This window comes from Oncorhynchus clarkii, chromosome 4, assembly GCF_045791955.1.
Source record: "Oncorhynchus clarkii lewisi isolate Uvic-CL-2024 chromosome 4, UVic_Ocla_1.0, whole genome shotgun sequence".
In the NCBI taxonomy this organism is placed as follows: Eukaryota; Metazoa; Chordata; class Actinopteri; order Salmoniformes; family Salmonidae; genus Oncorhynchus; species Oncorhynchus clarkii.
In genome coordinates, this window is record NC_092150.1 from 59,233,832 (window position 1) to 59,249,822 (window position 15,991).

At 42.3% G+C, this 15,991-nt stretch overlaps 2 protein-coding genes and 1 pseudogene across 3 annotated transcripts; 1 reads left to right on the plus strand and 2 right to left on the minus strand.

Moving 5' to 3' along the window:
- Positions 1 to 6,093, minus strand: part of LOC139408015 (cilia- and flagella-associated protein 61-like) — a 29,688-nt pseudogene extending 23,595 nt beyond the window's left edge.
- A 1,823-nt stretch (positions 6,094 to 7,916) lies between these two features.
- On the plus strand, positions 7,917 to 14,111 carry LOC139407009 (crooked neck-like protein 1). The gene is made up of 14 exons (XM_071150250.1): positions 7,917 to 8,145; positions 8,541 to 8,693; positions 8,880 to 8,971; positions 9,099 to 9,257; positions 9,455 to 9,621; positions 10,473 to 10,651; positions 10,756 to 10,926; positions 11,056 to 11,247; positions 11,359 to 11,418; positions 11,522 to 11,602; positions 11,687 to 11,926; positions 12,098 to 12,199; positions 12,345 to 12,593; positions 13,352 to 14,111. The coding sequence occupies exons 1-14, from the start codon at positions 8,098 to 8,100 to the stop codon at positions 13,925 to 13,927; spliced, it is 2,469 nt and encodes an 822-aa protein (XP_071006351.1). The 5' UTR covers positions 7,917 to 8,097; the 3' UTR covers positions 13,928 to 14,111.
- LOC139407010 (N-alpha-acetyltransferase 20-like) lies at positions 14,005 to 15,887 on the minus strand. Of its 2 annotated transcripts, XM_071150252.1 has the most exons (6): positions 15,799 to 15,887; positions 15,403 to 15,427; positions 15,174 to 15,264; positions 14,939 to 15,074; positions 14,580 to 14,725; positions 14,005 to 14,501 (listed from the first exon to the last, which is right to left on the minus strand). In XM_071150252.1, exons 1-6 carry the CDS (start codon positions 15,849 to 15,851, stop codon positions 14,416 to 14,418), a joined length of 537 nt encoding a protein of 178 aa, XP_071006353.1. In that variant the 5' UTR covers positions 15,852 to 15,887; the 3' UTR covers positions 14,005 to 14,415. The 2 variants fall into 2 exon arrangements, with proteins under 2 accessions (XP_071006353.1, XP_071006352.1); XM_071150251.1 differs by having other exon boundaries at positions 14,939 to 15,264.
- Between the last annotated feature and the right edge of the window lie 104 nt (positions 15,888 to 15,991).

Sequence of the window (15,991 nt, forward strand, 5' to 3'; positions counted from 1 at the left end):
CCCGAGGCTGTTTCTCTCACCCTCTGGCTGTGGTAGGAGGGGTAGACTGGGTAGTAGAGGCAAGATTTGTGGGCGAGCTGCAGCGCCTCCTTCAGGAAGTGTTTGGCGTAGTGCTGGAAGATGGGGTTGAGGGCAAAGTGACACCGTTTGCCGTACTCCTCATAGCAGTGGTGACTGAAGTAGATTACATCCGAGCCAACCATAACATCAAAAACGTCATCTATATCGAGAGAGAGAGAGATGTTAAGTAGTACTAAATCTATGAAAGCAAAATACCATTGAAGTCTGTCTAGCGAAGATAAAAAAAGAAAGAAAATTGCTTCCTAATTTCTAAAAATTAAAATCCCAACTAGTTGGTTCGGAACTTTGGCCACAAACACCTGCAAGGGTGTTCCATCCTGGAAGACAGACCAAGAGAAATTGAGGATGGGAGATGAGATATTACACATACATGTGGTTCCATTTTCATTTCCAAAGTAATTATCTGTGTTGGAGCTCTGCCACAATCATGTTTGACATCTGGGGTGTCAATCACCACTGGTAATGTGGTTTACATGGTAATTAGTTGGTTCTTTGCAAAAAAACATCAATCAATCAGTGATACTCCAAGTCTTCCAACATAATAATTGTAATCACTGGAACAGTTTTGTGTGATTGATTGATAAACGGAGACTAGCTAAGGTAAATGGAGCTAGTGGTTATTGTACTATCTTTTGTCCTATTTGCAGTAGTATGCCCTGTGTGTCTGTGACTGACCATGTCTCTGTTGACCTTGAAGAACATGTCCAGGTCCTCCAGCAGGGCTCACATGCAGACCGAGTCTCTTCACCATGTCACAGACAGCAGGCCTATCTGCAGACACTGCCAGCCTCATGTCAAATGTCCTGAGATGACAACAAGACCATGATTGACATTACACAAGCAATATACAGTACATCTGGGGCAATGGTCAACAAATTGGTCGATTGCGATCGACTGGTCGATCTCCAAGACATTTCTAGTCGATCAACAAACATTTTTGTAAAAAAAAACATTCCTATTTAAAAAATAAAAATAAAAATTGTGCTGTTGGTGGTAGGTGCACTTGATTCAGCAGCCCGAGAGCCGGGAAGGCAAAGTGTTCCCATTTTGAACCATTTCATGTGTCCGAAGGTAGAACTCCGCCTACCCAGCAGGCCTAGATAGCAAACCAAGTGCAGCTATAGGTCTACCGCTGGCCAATCAGATAGCTCAGATCACCATGTCTGCACAGTTTCCTCGAGCCACAGACTGTAAAAAGAAACCTTGAACGCACAGCAAAGTTGATATGGTGAGATTTCAAAACGTTTAAAATCAAGACTAGAGAGAGACTCAACGAATACAGCAAAGAGCTGCTGTTTTGATGAGTAAGTTCATGTTTAAGTTGTTACTCAGCACGTTTACAAACCATTAAATGCGCGTTCTCCCTACTTCCACTCGCGCTACAACCTACACTGCAGCTGCAATGAATGAGTATCACAAAGTCTCCCGATAAGCTTGCGTTGTTATTATTGGCGGCTTGTGTCTTTTTAATATCGAGGATTATTTCACTTTCTCTGGTCATAGGGAGTAACAACATGAATTAGTACATGAGGCGGAAATAACGCAGTGCGACTTGAGTTTCGCCATCAGCTGGAAGACGGTGTCCCCTTTCTGCCAGCGGAGGGAGGGAGAGTGGAAGAATGGTGAGTCGACTGAGAGGCAGCCTCATCGCTGCTGCCTCCTTTTTTAACTGGGCACCAGTTCAGTTTTTTAAAAAGCACATTATCATGCTCACTCAGCTGTGCCTCACAAGTAATACAACAAATGATCTATTTCCAGTGTGATCATGTACCTACATGTTTTTCAATATAGTATAAAAATGGTCTTAGAACAACATTGGCAGGGCAATTAAATCATGGCCAAATGTAAGATAAACATATAGATGCATGCTAAGACAATGCACTTTGTACCCAATCACATTTTTATATTATACCCACTTATAAGCAGACCAGAGCAGTGGAAGATGTAGAGCTCCTGGGGCAGACTGCTGGTGTGGTGTGGTACCACCTTGAGGAAGCTCTGGAGGAGGGAGAACTCAGGGGGCAGCTTGGGCACAGAGATGATGCAGATGAGGCAAGGAGATTGGCTTCATGCTTATCACATAACCTCAGGTTCAAAGACCCTCCACAGTAAGGAAATCACTATAGGATGTCAGTCATACATGGGTTTAGTAATAAGCCTTATAGTGTACTTACAGGAAAAGGTTTTAATATATTGGGCAGGAAGTCCACCGATCTGTAGTTGAACGAGGGAAGTGAAGTGAAACTGTGTTTCTGCCAAAGCTCTAATCAGAGCCAATATGGAGATCATAGCGGTGGAACAACTGGCCAAGCAAGCTGCCCGTCTCAGTACAATGCCCGTTGGTCTCGGCTCAACTTCTCTCCTTCAAGTTACTGTCACTTTAAGCGCCATACTCATTAATTACATGCTCATTCTCGGTGGGGAGTGACTGGCTTCCATATTCCAGAACAGCTGGGCAGTAAGGCGACAGAGAGAGGGACCCAGCGGGAGCCAACTAACAATCCCTCGCTCTCCTTCACACAGCACAAGACTGATACACACTGGAGGGCTGCCATGATAAGTGAAAGGTTTCCACATATTCATAACATGGAGAAAGACATATTAAATGTGATCACCTTTGATTAATGGGAATGTTTTTCCTCTTTATTTTTCGAAATAGTAACCCTTTCTGTCAATGACTAGGTCATTAATTCGTCAATGAATTATTTAGTAATCAAATCATGCTTGTGATCTTCCCCTGAACTTACCTAATTTCAAACTTCTTATTGATGACAACTAACTGAATACAGAAAACATTGGGTGTTTCTGAGACTCTTGGTTGCAGAGCCACTTCTGAATCCTGAAGCTCTGCAGCACACGCCTGGATGTCCACCGGCTGCAATGAGAGCATCACGATGTTAATATATCCGTATGAGATGAAGGAGAGCACATAGCTAGGTGGACATGAAGGTATACCATAAGGACGTCATAATTGATTTACCTCTGATATTTCACTGGGTATGGCTGTAACTTCACTTTGATCTGCAATTCACATAATCAAACCAATATGTTACATTGTGCCTGCCAGTGCAGGCCCCTTTCCACTGGTGTTATGGTCTGTAGCTCAGTAACAGGGGTAACTAGTGTTAAGGTCTGTAGCAGGGGTAACTAGTGTTATGGTCTGTAGCTCAGTAACAGGTGTAACTAGTAACTAGTATCCACTGGAGGCCCCTTTACCTCTGGCTCAGTGGCCGTCTCAATCAGGTCCTCTGGGCTGGGCTTATACAGACGGTTGAAGGGCCCAAGCTCAAAGCACTCCTTGAGCAGCTTCAAGTTGATGTCACCACTCACACTGATGAAACCCACTGCGGTTCCCTCATTCTGTGAAGACAGTGCACAGACCGACACAGTCATTATACTGTAATGCCATTTGTAATTAAATAGATAGTATATTTCCTCTGTGAGTTTGAACACTAGTGATAAACATTTTTTTTTATTTTTTTATTTATTTTACCTTTATTTAACCAGGCAAGTCAGTTAAGAACAAATTCTTATTTTCAATGACGGCCTGGGAACAGTGGGTTAACTGCCTGTTCAGGGGCAGAACGACAGGTTTGTACCTTGTCAGCTCGGGGGTTTGAACTCGCAACCTTCCGGTTACTAGTCCAACGCTCTAACCACTAGGCTACCCTGCCGCCCCATGTGCATACTATCAACGCTGACCAAATACTTTGTTCTCGGCTACAACTTTCATTTGAGCTGTGTCAGAAACAACAACATGGCTGACTTGATCTAGAGCTTAATAATCATAAGGGCTGACGTTTTTTTTTCTTCTCGCCTGGTGGTTATGGCTGAAGTTGTATTAAGGAGAAACAAAGATAGTCTCATGACAACAAAGAAACACAGCTTTAAACATAGCTAACCTTACAAACAGCTGAATGATTCCCCTCATCCTGAGCCTCGATGAGCTCAGCCAGGAAGTAAGGACCATAGGATCTTGTGAGGACCTTTGTCTGCTCCGTAAAGATGTGTGCGAGGTTGTCATGATCCTCCACCCTGTAACGGAAGCCTCAATAATTTGCTGAGCCTCACAAGCAACCCAAGGATCGCTCATCACTCACCAAAATTAGAATAGAAAAACGTGTGAACGTGTTGAAATAAACAATAAATTACTTTTTGGAATTTAGGAATTTATCATACCCGAGAACTGCAAAATCAAATTTGAGAGTAAATCTATTGCTAAAGTGCTCCTTCATATAAAGCAAAAGGGTACAGAACAGAGGTGTGTTAAAATGACTATGAGGACCTGACTCGTTGGACATTTCACCTTTATTTACAGTTTTTTTCCAACTGCTTACACACAAAATCTTTTCATCTCACACGATTTTTGAAACCTCTCACTCAAAGTGCTAAACTACACACCAAATATCCAAAATCATAAGCTATTTCTCAGCCTTTGACTCAGTTGTCAATTGCATAAAACACTTTTTTCAAAACACTACACACAATTCTCTACCTAAAACACAAAAATCTAACAGGAAGTGACTTGCTCTCCTTTTCCAAACACAACCAATCAAAATGCTACACTTATTCACCAGGTCACACACACACTCATCACATGTGCAAACACTAATAGCTTAACTGATCACTAACCAATCACTGCTTTACTGTAGTATAGGCCTATAAATAGGTCAAAGGTCAGATTACCTGTTTTGAACAATGGATGCCAACAATGGACAGAGAGCAAGAGGAGTAGGAGGGAGAGGAAGAGGATCTCTGATGAGATTAGGGCAACACTTGTTGATCATGTGATCAACCACGGTTTGACCATGAGAGGCTGGACTGAGAGTCCAGCCCAACTTGAGTCGATTTACAGTGGCGTCCATAATTCGAACCTTCAGAAAACAGGTATGCAACTATCTAATGACTATTTTAGCATTACAGTAATGTACTGTAAAATACGTATGACTGCATAGTATTGCATAAACATTTGTAACTCTAAGCCATCCATTTACTGCACTGCATTGAATGAATGAGGTTGGTTATCATGCTGTACTACATTTATTTTTGTACATTGTTTACAGTTCCTATGCTGAACACATACTGTATTTAAATTCTGTACAGAGTGGAAAGGCAAAGACATCATGGAGGACGAGGATGCTTGTTTACAGATGTACAAGCGACTGCAATTATAAATATGGTTTTGGCCAACAATGCAATTAGGATTTGAGAGATAAGAGAGCATATCTTGAATAATGACACCATATTTAACAACATCAATGCAGTAAAGCCTGTCGACCATACAACGCGTCCTCCAACGGCCCCGAGTGACGATGAAACAACTTTACAAGGTGACATTTGAGAGAAACTCTGACAGAGTCAAGAATGTGCGACATGACTTTGTAGAGGTATGTATGCAACACTACTTCCAGTACTTCAGACATACCATATTTACTCATCTGTATATCCTTTTGTCTGTTACAGATAGTATTGGAGCTGGGTGCCCATGTAATTTGCCATGAATTTATTTATGTGGATGAGGTTGGCTTCAACCTCACCAAAACCAGGCACCGCGGAAGAAATGTAATAGGACAGAGGGCAATTACCAATGTCCCTGGACAGCGTGGGGGTAATATAACTATGTGTGGTGTCATTACTCAAAATGGGGTCCTCCATCACAATGCCACACTGGGTCCGTACAACACCGGCCATATGCTCACTTTTCTGGATGCAATTTACACAATGCTTGTCCCTGATCCAGATCAGGAGCCTGCTAGATTTGTGGTTTTATGGGACAATGTTAGTTTTCACCGGGCTGTTCTGGTTCAAAACTGGTTTGCCACCCATCCACAATTTGTCGTTTTGTACCTACCCCCATATTCACCTTTTCTAAATCCCATAGAGGAATTCTTCTCTGCCTGGAGCTGGAAAGTGTATGATCGCCAACCCTATGCCCGCATGCCGCTTCTCCAGGCAATGGAGGACGCATGTGGGGACATAGAGGTTGCCTCTGTCCAAGGTTGGATACGCCATGCTAGGAGATACTTCCCTCGATGTTTGGCAAGAGGAAACTTATCTTGTGATGTGGACGAAGTATTGTGGCCAGACCCAGGCCGGAGGAGAGATGAAGCGTAGCTTAGCACTGGTGATTGCCCCCCTGGGACCCCACACACACAATTGTGTTCTTTACTGTATTCTAAAGAATCTACTTTTGGTTTACATATGTTTATGGTTTTGTTGTATGCTACTGTATACAACAGTAATGTTTGGCCTAATAAATATTTTCTGTTTCTACATTGCATTGTTAACCCCCCTTGTTAACCCTCTCAGCAGATGACTTTCACTGTAGAACATTGTATTGAAATGTAGATATAAGCCTATGAAAGACCAAAGAGCTTTAGATTTAGTTTTTACATGGTATATCCAAAAATGTACTATTATGAAAGCAGTGTTTGCCATTTGATGCAAATGCTTCATTCTGACATGTGTTTATGGCATTTTGAATGCAGTGTTACATTTTGAAGGAGATGTGAGGCATTTAGCATTTTGTGTGTGCAGTTTTGGGAATTGTGTGTAGAGTTTTGAAAAAAAGGAGACCGTTTTTTAAAAACAGTTCTGTAGCAATGAGGTTTGTGCGGTAGGCTATAGGTCCAATGCATTGTCCCTGCATATTGGCTGTGCTTGAATTGCCCTGCCAATGTTGTTCTTGTTGTTCTTCTCAGACCATTTTGAAATTATATTGAAAAAAATGTAGGTACAGTACACTGGTAATAGATCATTTGTTGTGTTACTTGTGAAGCACAGCTAAGGAAGCATAGTAATTTGCTTCTGTTTTTATTGGACTGATGGCCTGTATCTAATGGTTGGTCTGAGGGGAGGGAGGGAGCAGTGATGAGGCAGCCTCTCACATGACTCACCATCCCTCCTCCCTCCCTCCCTCCGCTGAGGTGCAGGAAGAGTGTGTTCAGAGGCTGTCGAATGGTTCCCAAAAAGCTTGATCCACAATGTTTCCAATGGGGTGAACAGAGAAGGCAGTATGGGCCAGCACCTCATTCTTTGCATTGTTCAGGGTCACTGCCAGATTAACCTTCTCTCTGAGGATACCAACATACAGACATTGAGGCCAGGATAAATTATTGTGGCTAATGTAATGGATTGACGCGTGCAAGTTAATGCATTCTGATATGGTAAAAGTAAACGAATGATGTATCGAAAAATCTGTCTCACCTTAAATGTCAATATCTGTTGCATGCATTTGGCATGAGTAAGGGTAAGCATACTCACAGTAGATGAATGACGTTTACTCTTCCAAATACTGGTACTGTGGCAGAACTGATCAGGCTATTGATCGCATATGCATCCAATGACACTGTTCTCCTCACAGTCACAGTCTTAACTTTGCCATCTGAGGAAGTTATGGTAGTCATCTTTCTCTGATTTTGGGAGAGAAAAGCAAATGAGAAGCAAACCAACTAAATTATCATCAAATCAAAGTTTATTGGTCACGTGCACAGGATACAGGGTGTACACGTTGGGAATTTTAACAAAACACAACAAATACATTTCTGTAAAAGTTAACAATTCAATAACTATGAGGTATAATATCAATACGTGTTTACGTTTGAAGACCACTCCAGCATTCTTGTAAAATTAGCATAATGGAAACTTTTTCAAGCTCTATGTATTCTTCTGAATTTACATCAATGATGCAAATCAGGGTGTATCTTCTTTAACGGTTAGCTAATTATTGAAACATAAAGTGTCAATACATATTTGTCCTCCTGTAATAAACGAACGAAGAAAGTAAAGGAACGTTGCTAATGGGGTTGTGGTGTGTAACCATAGAAACAACCGCCAGTGACGTCTTGGGGTGAAAGGTTACAGTTCATAGGTTAAGTTTGACGCACGTTTTTGAAGGTGTCATGGCGGAGCTCACTGGCGCTGTGAAAATATTCTAAACTATTATCTGTTCGTTGTGTTTTATAGATTCAATTGTAACAGTTGTTTCTCATTGACTCCGCCATAGTACCGAGCAAAATGGCATCCACTGCAGCAGGGAAACAGAGGATACCGAAAGTGGCTAAGGTAACAAAACACTTAAAAACAGTTAGCTATCTAACGTTAGCGAACTTGTAAGTTATTGGCTAGCCATGTCTATATGGGCCTAGCCAGGTATCAAGCTAGCTAACCACAACAAGACTTGTCCTTTGTTTTAGTACCAATTTAGTTCAATTACTTTTAGCTACTTGCGACGAACGAAAGGAAAGCTAAGCACTGCAAATAATTGTATTTAGCAAGCTAACGTAACTAACGTTAGCTAGATACTCTGACCCAAGTCAGTGTCTGTGATGAAGTTAGCTAGTTACGTAATTAGCTAGCGAGTTCGAACTGTTTCCTTTTGGAACATGTACTATGTAGCTAACTAGTATTATCTCCAATTAATTTCACCCATTCTTAAATTCATGTATTAATTTGTGTAGGTGAAAAACAAGGCTCCAGCAGAGGTACAAATCACAGCTGAGCAGTTGCTCAGGGAGGCAAAGGAGAGGGAGCTCGAGCTTTTGCCACCGCCGCCCAAACAGAAAATCACTGATGAAGAAGAGTTGAACGATTACAAGTTGAAGAAGCGGAAGGTAAGACCCCCGTGACAGTGGACACACAGGTTACACTTCACGTTTACTGTTACTTCACTTTTACTCTTGATATTATGTTGGTCTGCCAGCCTGCCAGTTTCATAATTTCCGATTGTCTGCGAATCCTGTGAAGAATACAGTAAATACATTGATCTAATTTAGATGCATATTGGACTCTCCTCATAGGGATTTGAAGACAACATCAGAAAGAATCGTACTGTTATCAGCAACTGGATAAAATACGCACAATGGGAGGAGAGCCTGAAAGAAGTCCAGAGGTAAGCTAATGCTTGTCAATTTCACTTTGTGAATGTGATGATTGTGAACCATACCTATTTGTAATCTGATGTGAATGTTACAGATTAATTTTGACTGGGATACTTGTTGTCTAACCCCCCCGCCCAGGGCTCGCTCTATTTACGAGCGTGCTCTGGATGTAGACCACCGGAACATTGCTCTATGGCTGAAGTATGCCGAGATGGAGATGAAGAACCGGCAAGTGAACCACGCCCGCAACATTTGGGACAGAGCCATCACCATCTTGCCTCGTGTCAACCAGTTCTGGTACTGAACAACTTCACCTCCTAAACCGTTGATATCTGTTTAAAAAACTATATTTGATTGATGTGGTCACATTAGTGTTTTGATCCTCAATGAATCAGGCTTTTGCAGAATAATGACTAAAACATGCAGAGTTTACCACCAATGTGCACAATCTTGTTGCGGCTCATCTGTTCTTTTTCTGTTTCCCCCTGTTTCAGGTACAAGTACAGTTACATGGAGGAGATGCTGGGCAACATTGCTGGCTGCAGACAGGTGTTTGAGCGCTGGACAGAGTGGGAACCAGAGGAACAAGCCTGGCACTCTTACATCAACTTCGAGCTGCGCTACAAGGAGGTCGACAAGGCCCGCTCCATCTATGAGAGATATACCCTTTTGATGGGAAGTGCTTGAAACATTTACTTACTATGAGTTGTGGTTGCTGTAGTGTGTGTCATTAATTGACAGGTGTTTGATTTTTTTTCCTCACCTTTTATTTAACCAGGTAGACTAGTTGAGAACAAGTTCTCATTTGCAACTGCGACCTGGCCAAGATAAAGCATAGCAATTCGACACATGCAACAACAAAGAGTTACACATGGAATAAACAAAACATATAGTCAATAATAGAGTAGAAAAAAGAAAACAAAAAGTCAATATACAGTGAGTGCAAATGAGGTAAGATAAGGGATTTAAGGCAATAAATAGGCCATGGTGGTGAAGTAATTACAATATAACAATTAAACACTGGAATGGTAGATGTGCAGGAGATGAATGTGCAAGTAGAGATACTGGGGTGTAAAGGAGCAAAATAAATAAATACATTATGGGGATGAGGTAGATAGATGGGCTGTTTACAGATGGGCTATGTACAGGTGCAGTGATCTGTGAGCTGCTCTGACAGCTGGTGAGGGAGAATAGAGTCTCCAGCTTCAGTAATTTTTGCAGTTCGTTCCAGTCATTGGCAGCAGAGAACTGGAAGGAAAGGTGACCAAAGGAGGAATTGGCTTTGGGGGTGACCAGTGAGATATACCTGCTGGAGCGCGTGCTACGAGTGGGTGGTGCTACGGTAACCAGTGAGCTGAGATAAGGCGGGGCTTTACCTAGCAGAGACTTGTAGCAGTTTAGCAATTGATTACATGTATTATTATTCATAGCAACCTACTGTAGTGGTATTACCTTCATATTGTCATCATGCCTGTAGTGCATCTCTTTTAAAGCTCCTTAACTCCAGTGCACTTGTGATTGTCCACCCTGACGTGAAGAATTGGATCAAGTATGCCCGTTTCGAAGAGAAGCATGGCTACATCGCCCACGGGAGGAAGGTGTTTGAGAGATCAGTGGAGTTCTTTGGCGAGGAGCATGTCAACGAGAACCTCTTTGTGGCCTTTGCCAGATTTGAAGAGAAACAGAAAGAGGTATCTAAATCTGACACTTTGAACCATGTCAGTTTTATTCCCACACATTTATACACTGTGGTCAACAGAACACAACACAACTTTTCTCCCCCTTTGTCTCTTAGTTTGAGCGTGTTCGAGTCATCTATAAATACGCCTTGGACAGAATCCCCAAGCATCAGGCTCAGGAGCTCTTCAAATTCTACACAGTATTTGAGAAGAAGTTTGGAGACCGGAGGGGAATTGAGGACGTTATCGTCAGCAAGCGGAGATTTCAGTATGAGGAGGAAGTCAAGGTACGTTCAATTGAACCTGTAAAAATGTGCAAAGATTTCACTCCAAATAAACCATTAAAACACTATTATGGTTCAACATTTCATCCCCCTAATAGCTTTCCATTGGATTGTGTTTTGTTTCCTGTGTAGGCAAGCCCACACAATTACGACGCTTGGTTTGATTACCTACGCCTGGTGGAGAGTGATGCGGATCCTGACACTGCCAGAGAGGTGTATGAGAGAGCCATCGCCAACATCCCTCCTATACAGGAGAAGAGGCACTGGAGAAGATACATTTACCTGTGGATAAACTATGCTTTATATGAAGAACTGGAGGTCAAGGTAAGCCTGCTTCCTTGTGTGTTTTATGGAATGGCTATAATTCTCACATTGCTATGTGTGACATTGTGCATATAGCTGTGGATTTCAGTGCTTATTTTGTTGAATTGGCAGGACCCGGAGAGAACAAGACAGGTGTACCAGGCATGTCTGGATCTCATCCCTCACAAAAAGGTATTGGCAGTTTGCAATCAGTGGCACGTCCTTTCTGAAATGGGACATAAACATGAATCATCAACAAATGATCATATTTATTACTTTGCATCCTTCCTCATAGTTCACATTTGCCAAGATTTGGCTACTCTACGGACAGTTTGAAATCCGCCAGAAGAACATTCAAGCTGCCAGGCGAGGCTTGGTAAGGTCCCTACTGATTGCTGAAGATGTATGTTTTTCATTGTATCAAACTTCTCTCTAATTTGGGCTTCTTCCTCTCCCCCAGGGCACAGCCATTGGTAAATGTCCAAAAAACAAGCTGTTCAAGGGCTACATTGAGCTGGAGCTGCAGCTCCGAGAGTTTGACCGATGCAGAAAGCTCTACGAGAAGTACCTGGAGTTTGCCCCAGAGAACTGCACCACCTGGATCAAGTTCTCTGAGCTGGAGACCATTCTAGGAGACACAGAGAGGGCCCGGGCCATCTTCGAGCTGGCCATCGGACAGCCACGACTAGACATGCCAGAGGTCAGGCTCAAACGCTCACCCAGGGCATTTACTCAGTATTGACGTTCCACTGTCTGTCGTTTAGCAGGTCTGAAGATGCCCCTCAAGTGAGAAGTGTTGTCGTGAAAAGTAATGAAGGTACCTCTGAACAGTATTTTACTTTAATATATTCCATTTCCTTTTCAATCTTAGGTGTTGTGGAAGTCCTACATCGACTTTGAAATTGAGCAGGAAGAGTTTGACAACACCAGGGGCCTCTACCAGAGACTTTTGCAGCGCACACAGCACGTAAAGGTGAGAGCTGTCCCTTTAACCTTAGTGACTGTCTTGCTACCAACAGTCCCATGCTACAACTCACCTGCCAAACACTCACTGTGGCGCAGCAACTCCTCAAACATTTACTCGTTCATTGTGTAATTTAGCTAAATGTTACCTGCAGGTCTGGATCAGCTATGCCCAGTATGAGCTGTCCATCGATACCTCGGACCGGCTGCAGAGGTGTAGGGGGATCTTTGAGGAGGGCAACAAGGGCCTGAGAAGCTGTGAGGAGAAGGAGGAGCGTCTGATGTTGTTGGAGTCGTGGAAGGAGTTTGAGCAGGAGTTTGGTTCGGACACGACCAGGGAGAGGGTAAAGAAACTGCTGCCGGAGAAGGTGAAGAAGAGGAGAAAGCTCACAGCAGAGGACGGGGTAAGTGTTGTTTCCTTTGGTCATACCAATCCAATATCAATTCATTACCCTTGTTTGTCTTACCGAGTACCTCAACTCCTCCACGGAGTTGAGAGCAGAATAGTTTTTCAAATAAATCTCTGACTCGTTATGCGTCGACACTTAAAAAATGTCCATTCTAAAACCCTTACCGTGTATCTATGTTTTGTCCTCTTGTTGCATGCTTTTCTTCGTTTGCTGAAATCCATACTTTTTAATTAAACATTTAATCAAATACAGACAGACTGTTTCCTTGTTGAGATACAATTGGCACATGCGCATTCACACTGATTTGCACTAGCTTCTATAGCCACAGTCAAATTCCACAGCCACAACATGGGCTACAAAAATGTGCCTTTTAATTTGGGTTAGGCATAAGGTTAGCAGTGTGGTTAAGTTTTAAAATCAAATTTTAATGAGAAATTGTAGAAATTGGTGGGTTTTATGACTGTGGCTATAGAAGCTAGTGATAACCTTCCATGCTGAGTTGCCATCTTAGAGCAACAGCAATGATGAAACAGTCAGTGGTTGTATTTAACTTTTTATTAAAAAGTATGGATTTCAGCAAAGGCACGCAAAAACAGAGGACAAACATAGGTACGCAGTAAGGGTTTAAGAATTTACATTTTTGAATTAGACGCATATTGAGTCAGCGGTTAGTTGGGAGTCGAGGTACTCAGCAAGTTTGTCATGATGTGGTTCGATTGATCACTAATTTACTTTTCATTTTGATTCAACAGTCGGATGCAGGGTGGGAGGAGTACTACGACTATATCTTCCCTGAGGATGCAGCCAACCAGCCCAACCTCAAGCTGCTCGCCATGGCCAAGATGTGGAAGAGGCAGCAACAAGAAGAAGACGACGAGGAGGAAGAAGATGAGGAAGATGAAAACAACGGAGGAGTGGATAGAGGTAGTGGCAAAGAAATGGAGGAAGAAGATAACAGAAGAGTGGAGAGAGATGGAGATGAAAAAATGGATGGAGAAGAAAATGGAAGAGGGGAGGGGAGTAGAGACAAAGAAATGGAGGAAGAAGATAACAGAAGGGTGGAGAGAGATGGAGAAGAAAATGGAAGAGGGGAAAGGAGTAGAGACAAAGAAATGTCCGAAGACTCTGCATCACCATCAGAAAATCCTATGGTCAGTGAGCCTGTGCCTGAAAAAGACTCCAAAGAGAGCACATATGATGACAGCGATGATTCTGATGAAAGCAGCAGCAGCAGCAGTAGTAGTAGTGGCAGCAGCGGTAGTGATCGTGACAAAGATGGCAGTGAGAAACAGCCCAGGATGAGCAAAAAGGATTCAGTGAATGATTAGCTTGTCTGGGAAAATGTTTCACTCATGACAAGTAGGGACAAGTTGAGTACCTCATCAGGTAATTTCTAGTGCTTTAATTTTTTTTTTACAAACACCTCTTTTATTAATGTGAATTCTTATTCCATGTTTTTGTTTTAGTTACTGTAGTGCAATGACAATGTAAATAAATAACCACTGATATCCATTTTATTTTTATTTGGAAAATGAACCATAATTGATTGTTGTGACAAAGCAGCAGGTCCCTGGGTGAGTCAAGTAAGTAGATCATTTATTGAATTTGAATGAGTCCTTTCAATTCCATATAGCTCCAAACAGTGACTGACTCATTGGCAAAAAAAATCTTAGTTTCACAAAGGACCAGTTATTGGATAGTTCAAAATTATGTACAATGATATTCTGTCAGCTTTCACACATCACACCCTCAAAACTAGTCCTAATCACACTTCACCAATGCAGACGAGAGAAATATAAAAGTGTCCGTGTTCTGTCTATTCTATATCTTCTGGTCTGACGGGATGTGGTATAGGAACGATGGATTTCTTCTCTGTGTCGCTCGACAAGGCTTTCCTCATATCTACAAAGAGTGAGCACATGTCAACAAAATGATTGAGCTACAGTAATGTTTACATTGATTTGAAGGGGTTCATCTTACCATAGGCGTCTTCATCCGGTTCTCCGTTGCTAGCAGAATAGTACTCTATCACGGTTCTGTAAACGCTGTAGCCTAGCTGTTTGTACATGTTCACCGCCACTTGATTGGAGACTCGAACAAACAGGTCAACAAAGAACCCGCCCTTCCTAAAACAACAGTGAGACATGACATGGATTAGAATAAGCCAAGAAGTATGCTAGATAACATGGTCATGTTCAGTAGGGTGCACTATAGCAAAACGGTTTAAAACAGAAAACAAAAATAAGGGTTTATAATTTGTATTCCCACCTGGTTTCAGTACTATATATAGATATACATTGGTACCAAATGACACTGATCTTAGTAAAAGTCAGACCCACCTTTCTGAGATCTCCTCCAGCATCTCCATAAGCTTGGCTGCCAGTCCCAGTCGTCTGAACTCTGGGGCCACTGAGAGAGCTGTGACGTGCCCATGCCACTCTTCTCGCGCCACTGATCCCTCCGCCTTTCCCATGACTGCAAGGACAAAGTCAGAAGTGTAATTTTGATGGAGGCCATCCACAGTGTATGCTATTGCAATCATCATATAGGATGGTACATATGACGTGCACTTACTGTAACCCATCAATTCTCCACCAGGGGCCTCTGCAACAATGAAGTACTCAGGCCAGTGGGCCAGGTACTGTAGGTAAAATGGGATTCCATACTGTTAAAGAAAGTTAAGGACTGCTTGTCTTCTAATATAACAAGACAAAGCCTACATTATCTGGGGTTTCCATGCATAGATAGACAGGTGGTATATTATTACAATGCCGGGGTTCAATTTGTACGTGTGAAAGGATACAGTCTCTGTTAATGGATCCAGGTTGCTGTGAAGGTAGAAACAAAGTTTGAGATGTTTCATGCATTCAATGCAATGCCCCTGACGACGAGGGGCAGCAGACCTCAGTTTACTGTATTTATTCCTAGCTAGCCACCTTTGAAAGAGAGAGCCAGCTAGTGAGCTATTGTCCATACATTCCAAATACTGTATCTTATAGCAACAGAGTTGACTCGTTTATTAAGATAGCGTCTATGCATCTCTCTGTATGGCCAAATAATTAGCTTCTGGCTAGCTAGCTATACTTGCAACTAGCCAACAAGCAAAATGCTATTGGTATGGTCCACTAAAACATAGGTATTGTGTAGCTAGAATGTTAGCCTATTCAACAGTATTAAAAACTAATCGAAATGAACTCACATGTTGTTGAACTTGAACAAATCATCGCACGTAAAAGCTCGTAACGTTGTCATTTTCGCTGACCATTCAACTTTAGCGTCGACCAAAACGTCGATGCCCTCTATCTTTAGGGAGGTGTCATTGACTGATTTACTGCCATCTTCCGTTTGACTGAGGAATAGCAGGCTAGAATACACACTAGCAGAACATGGTG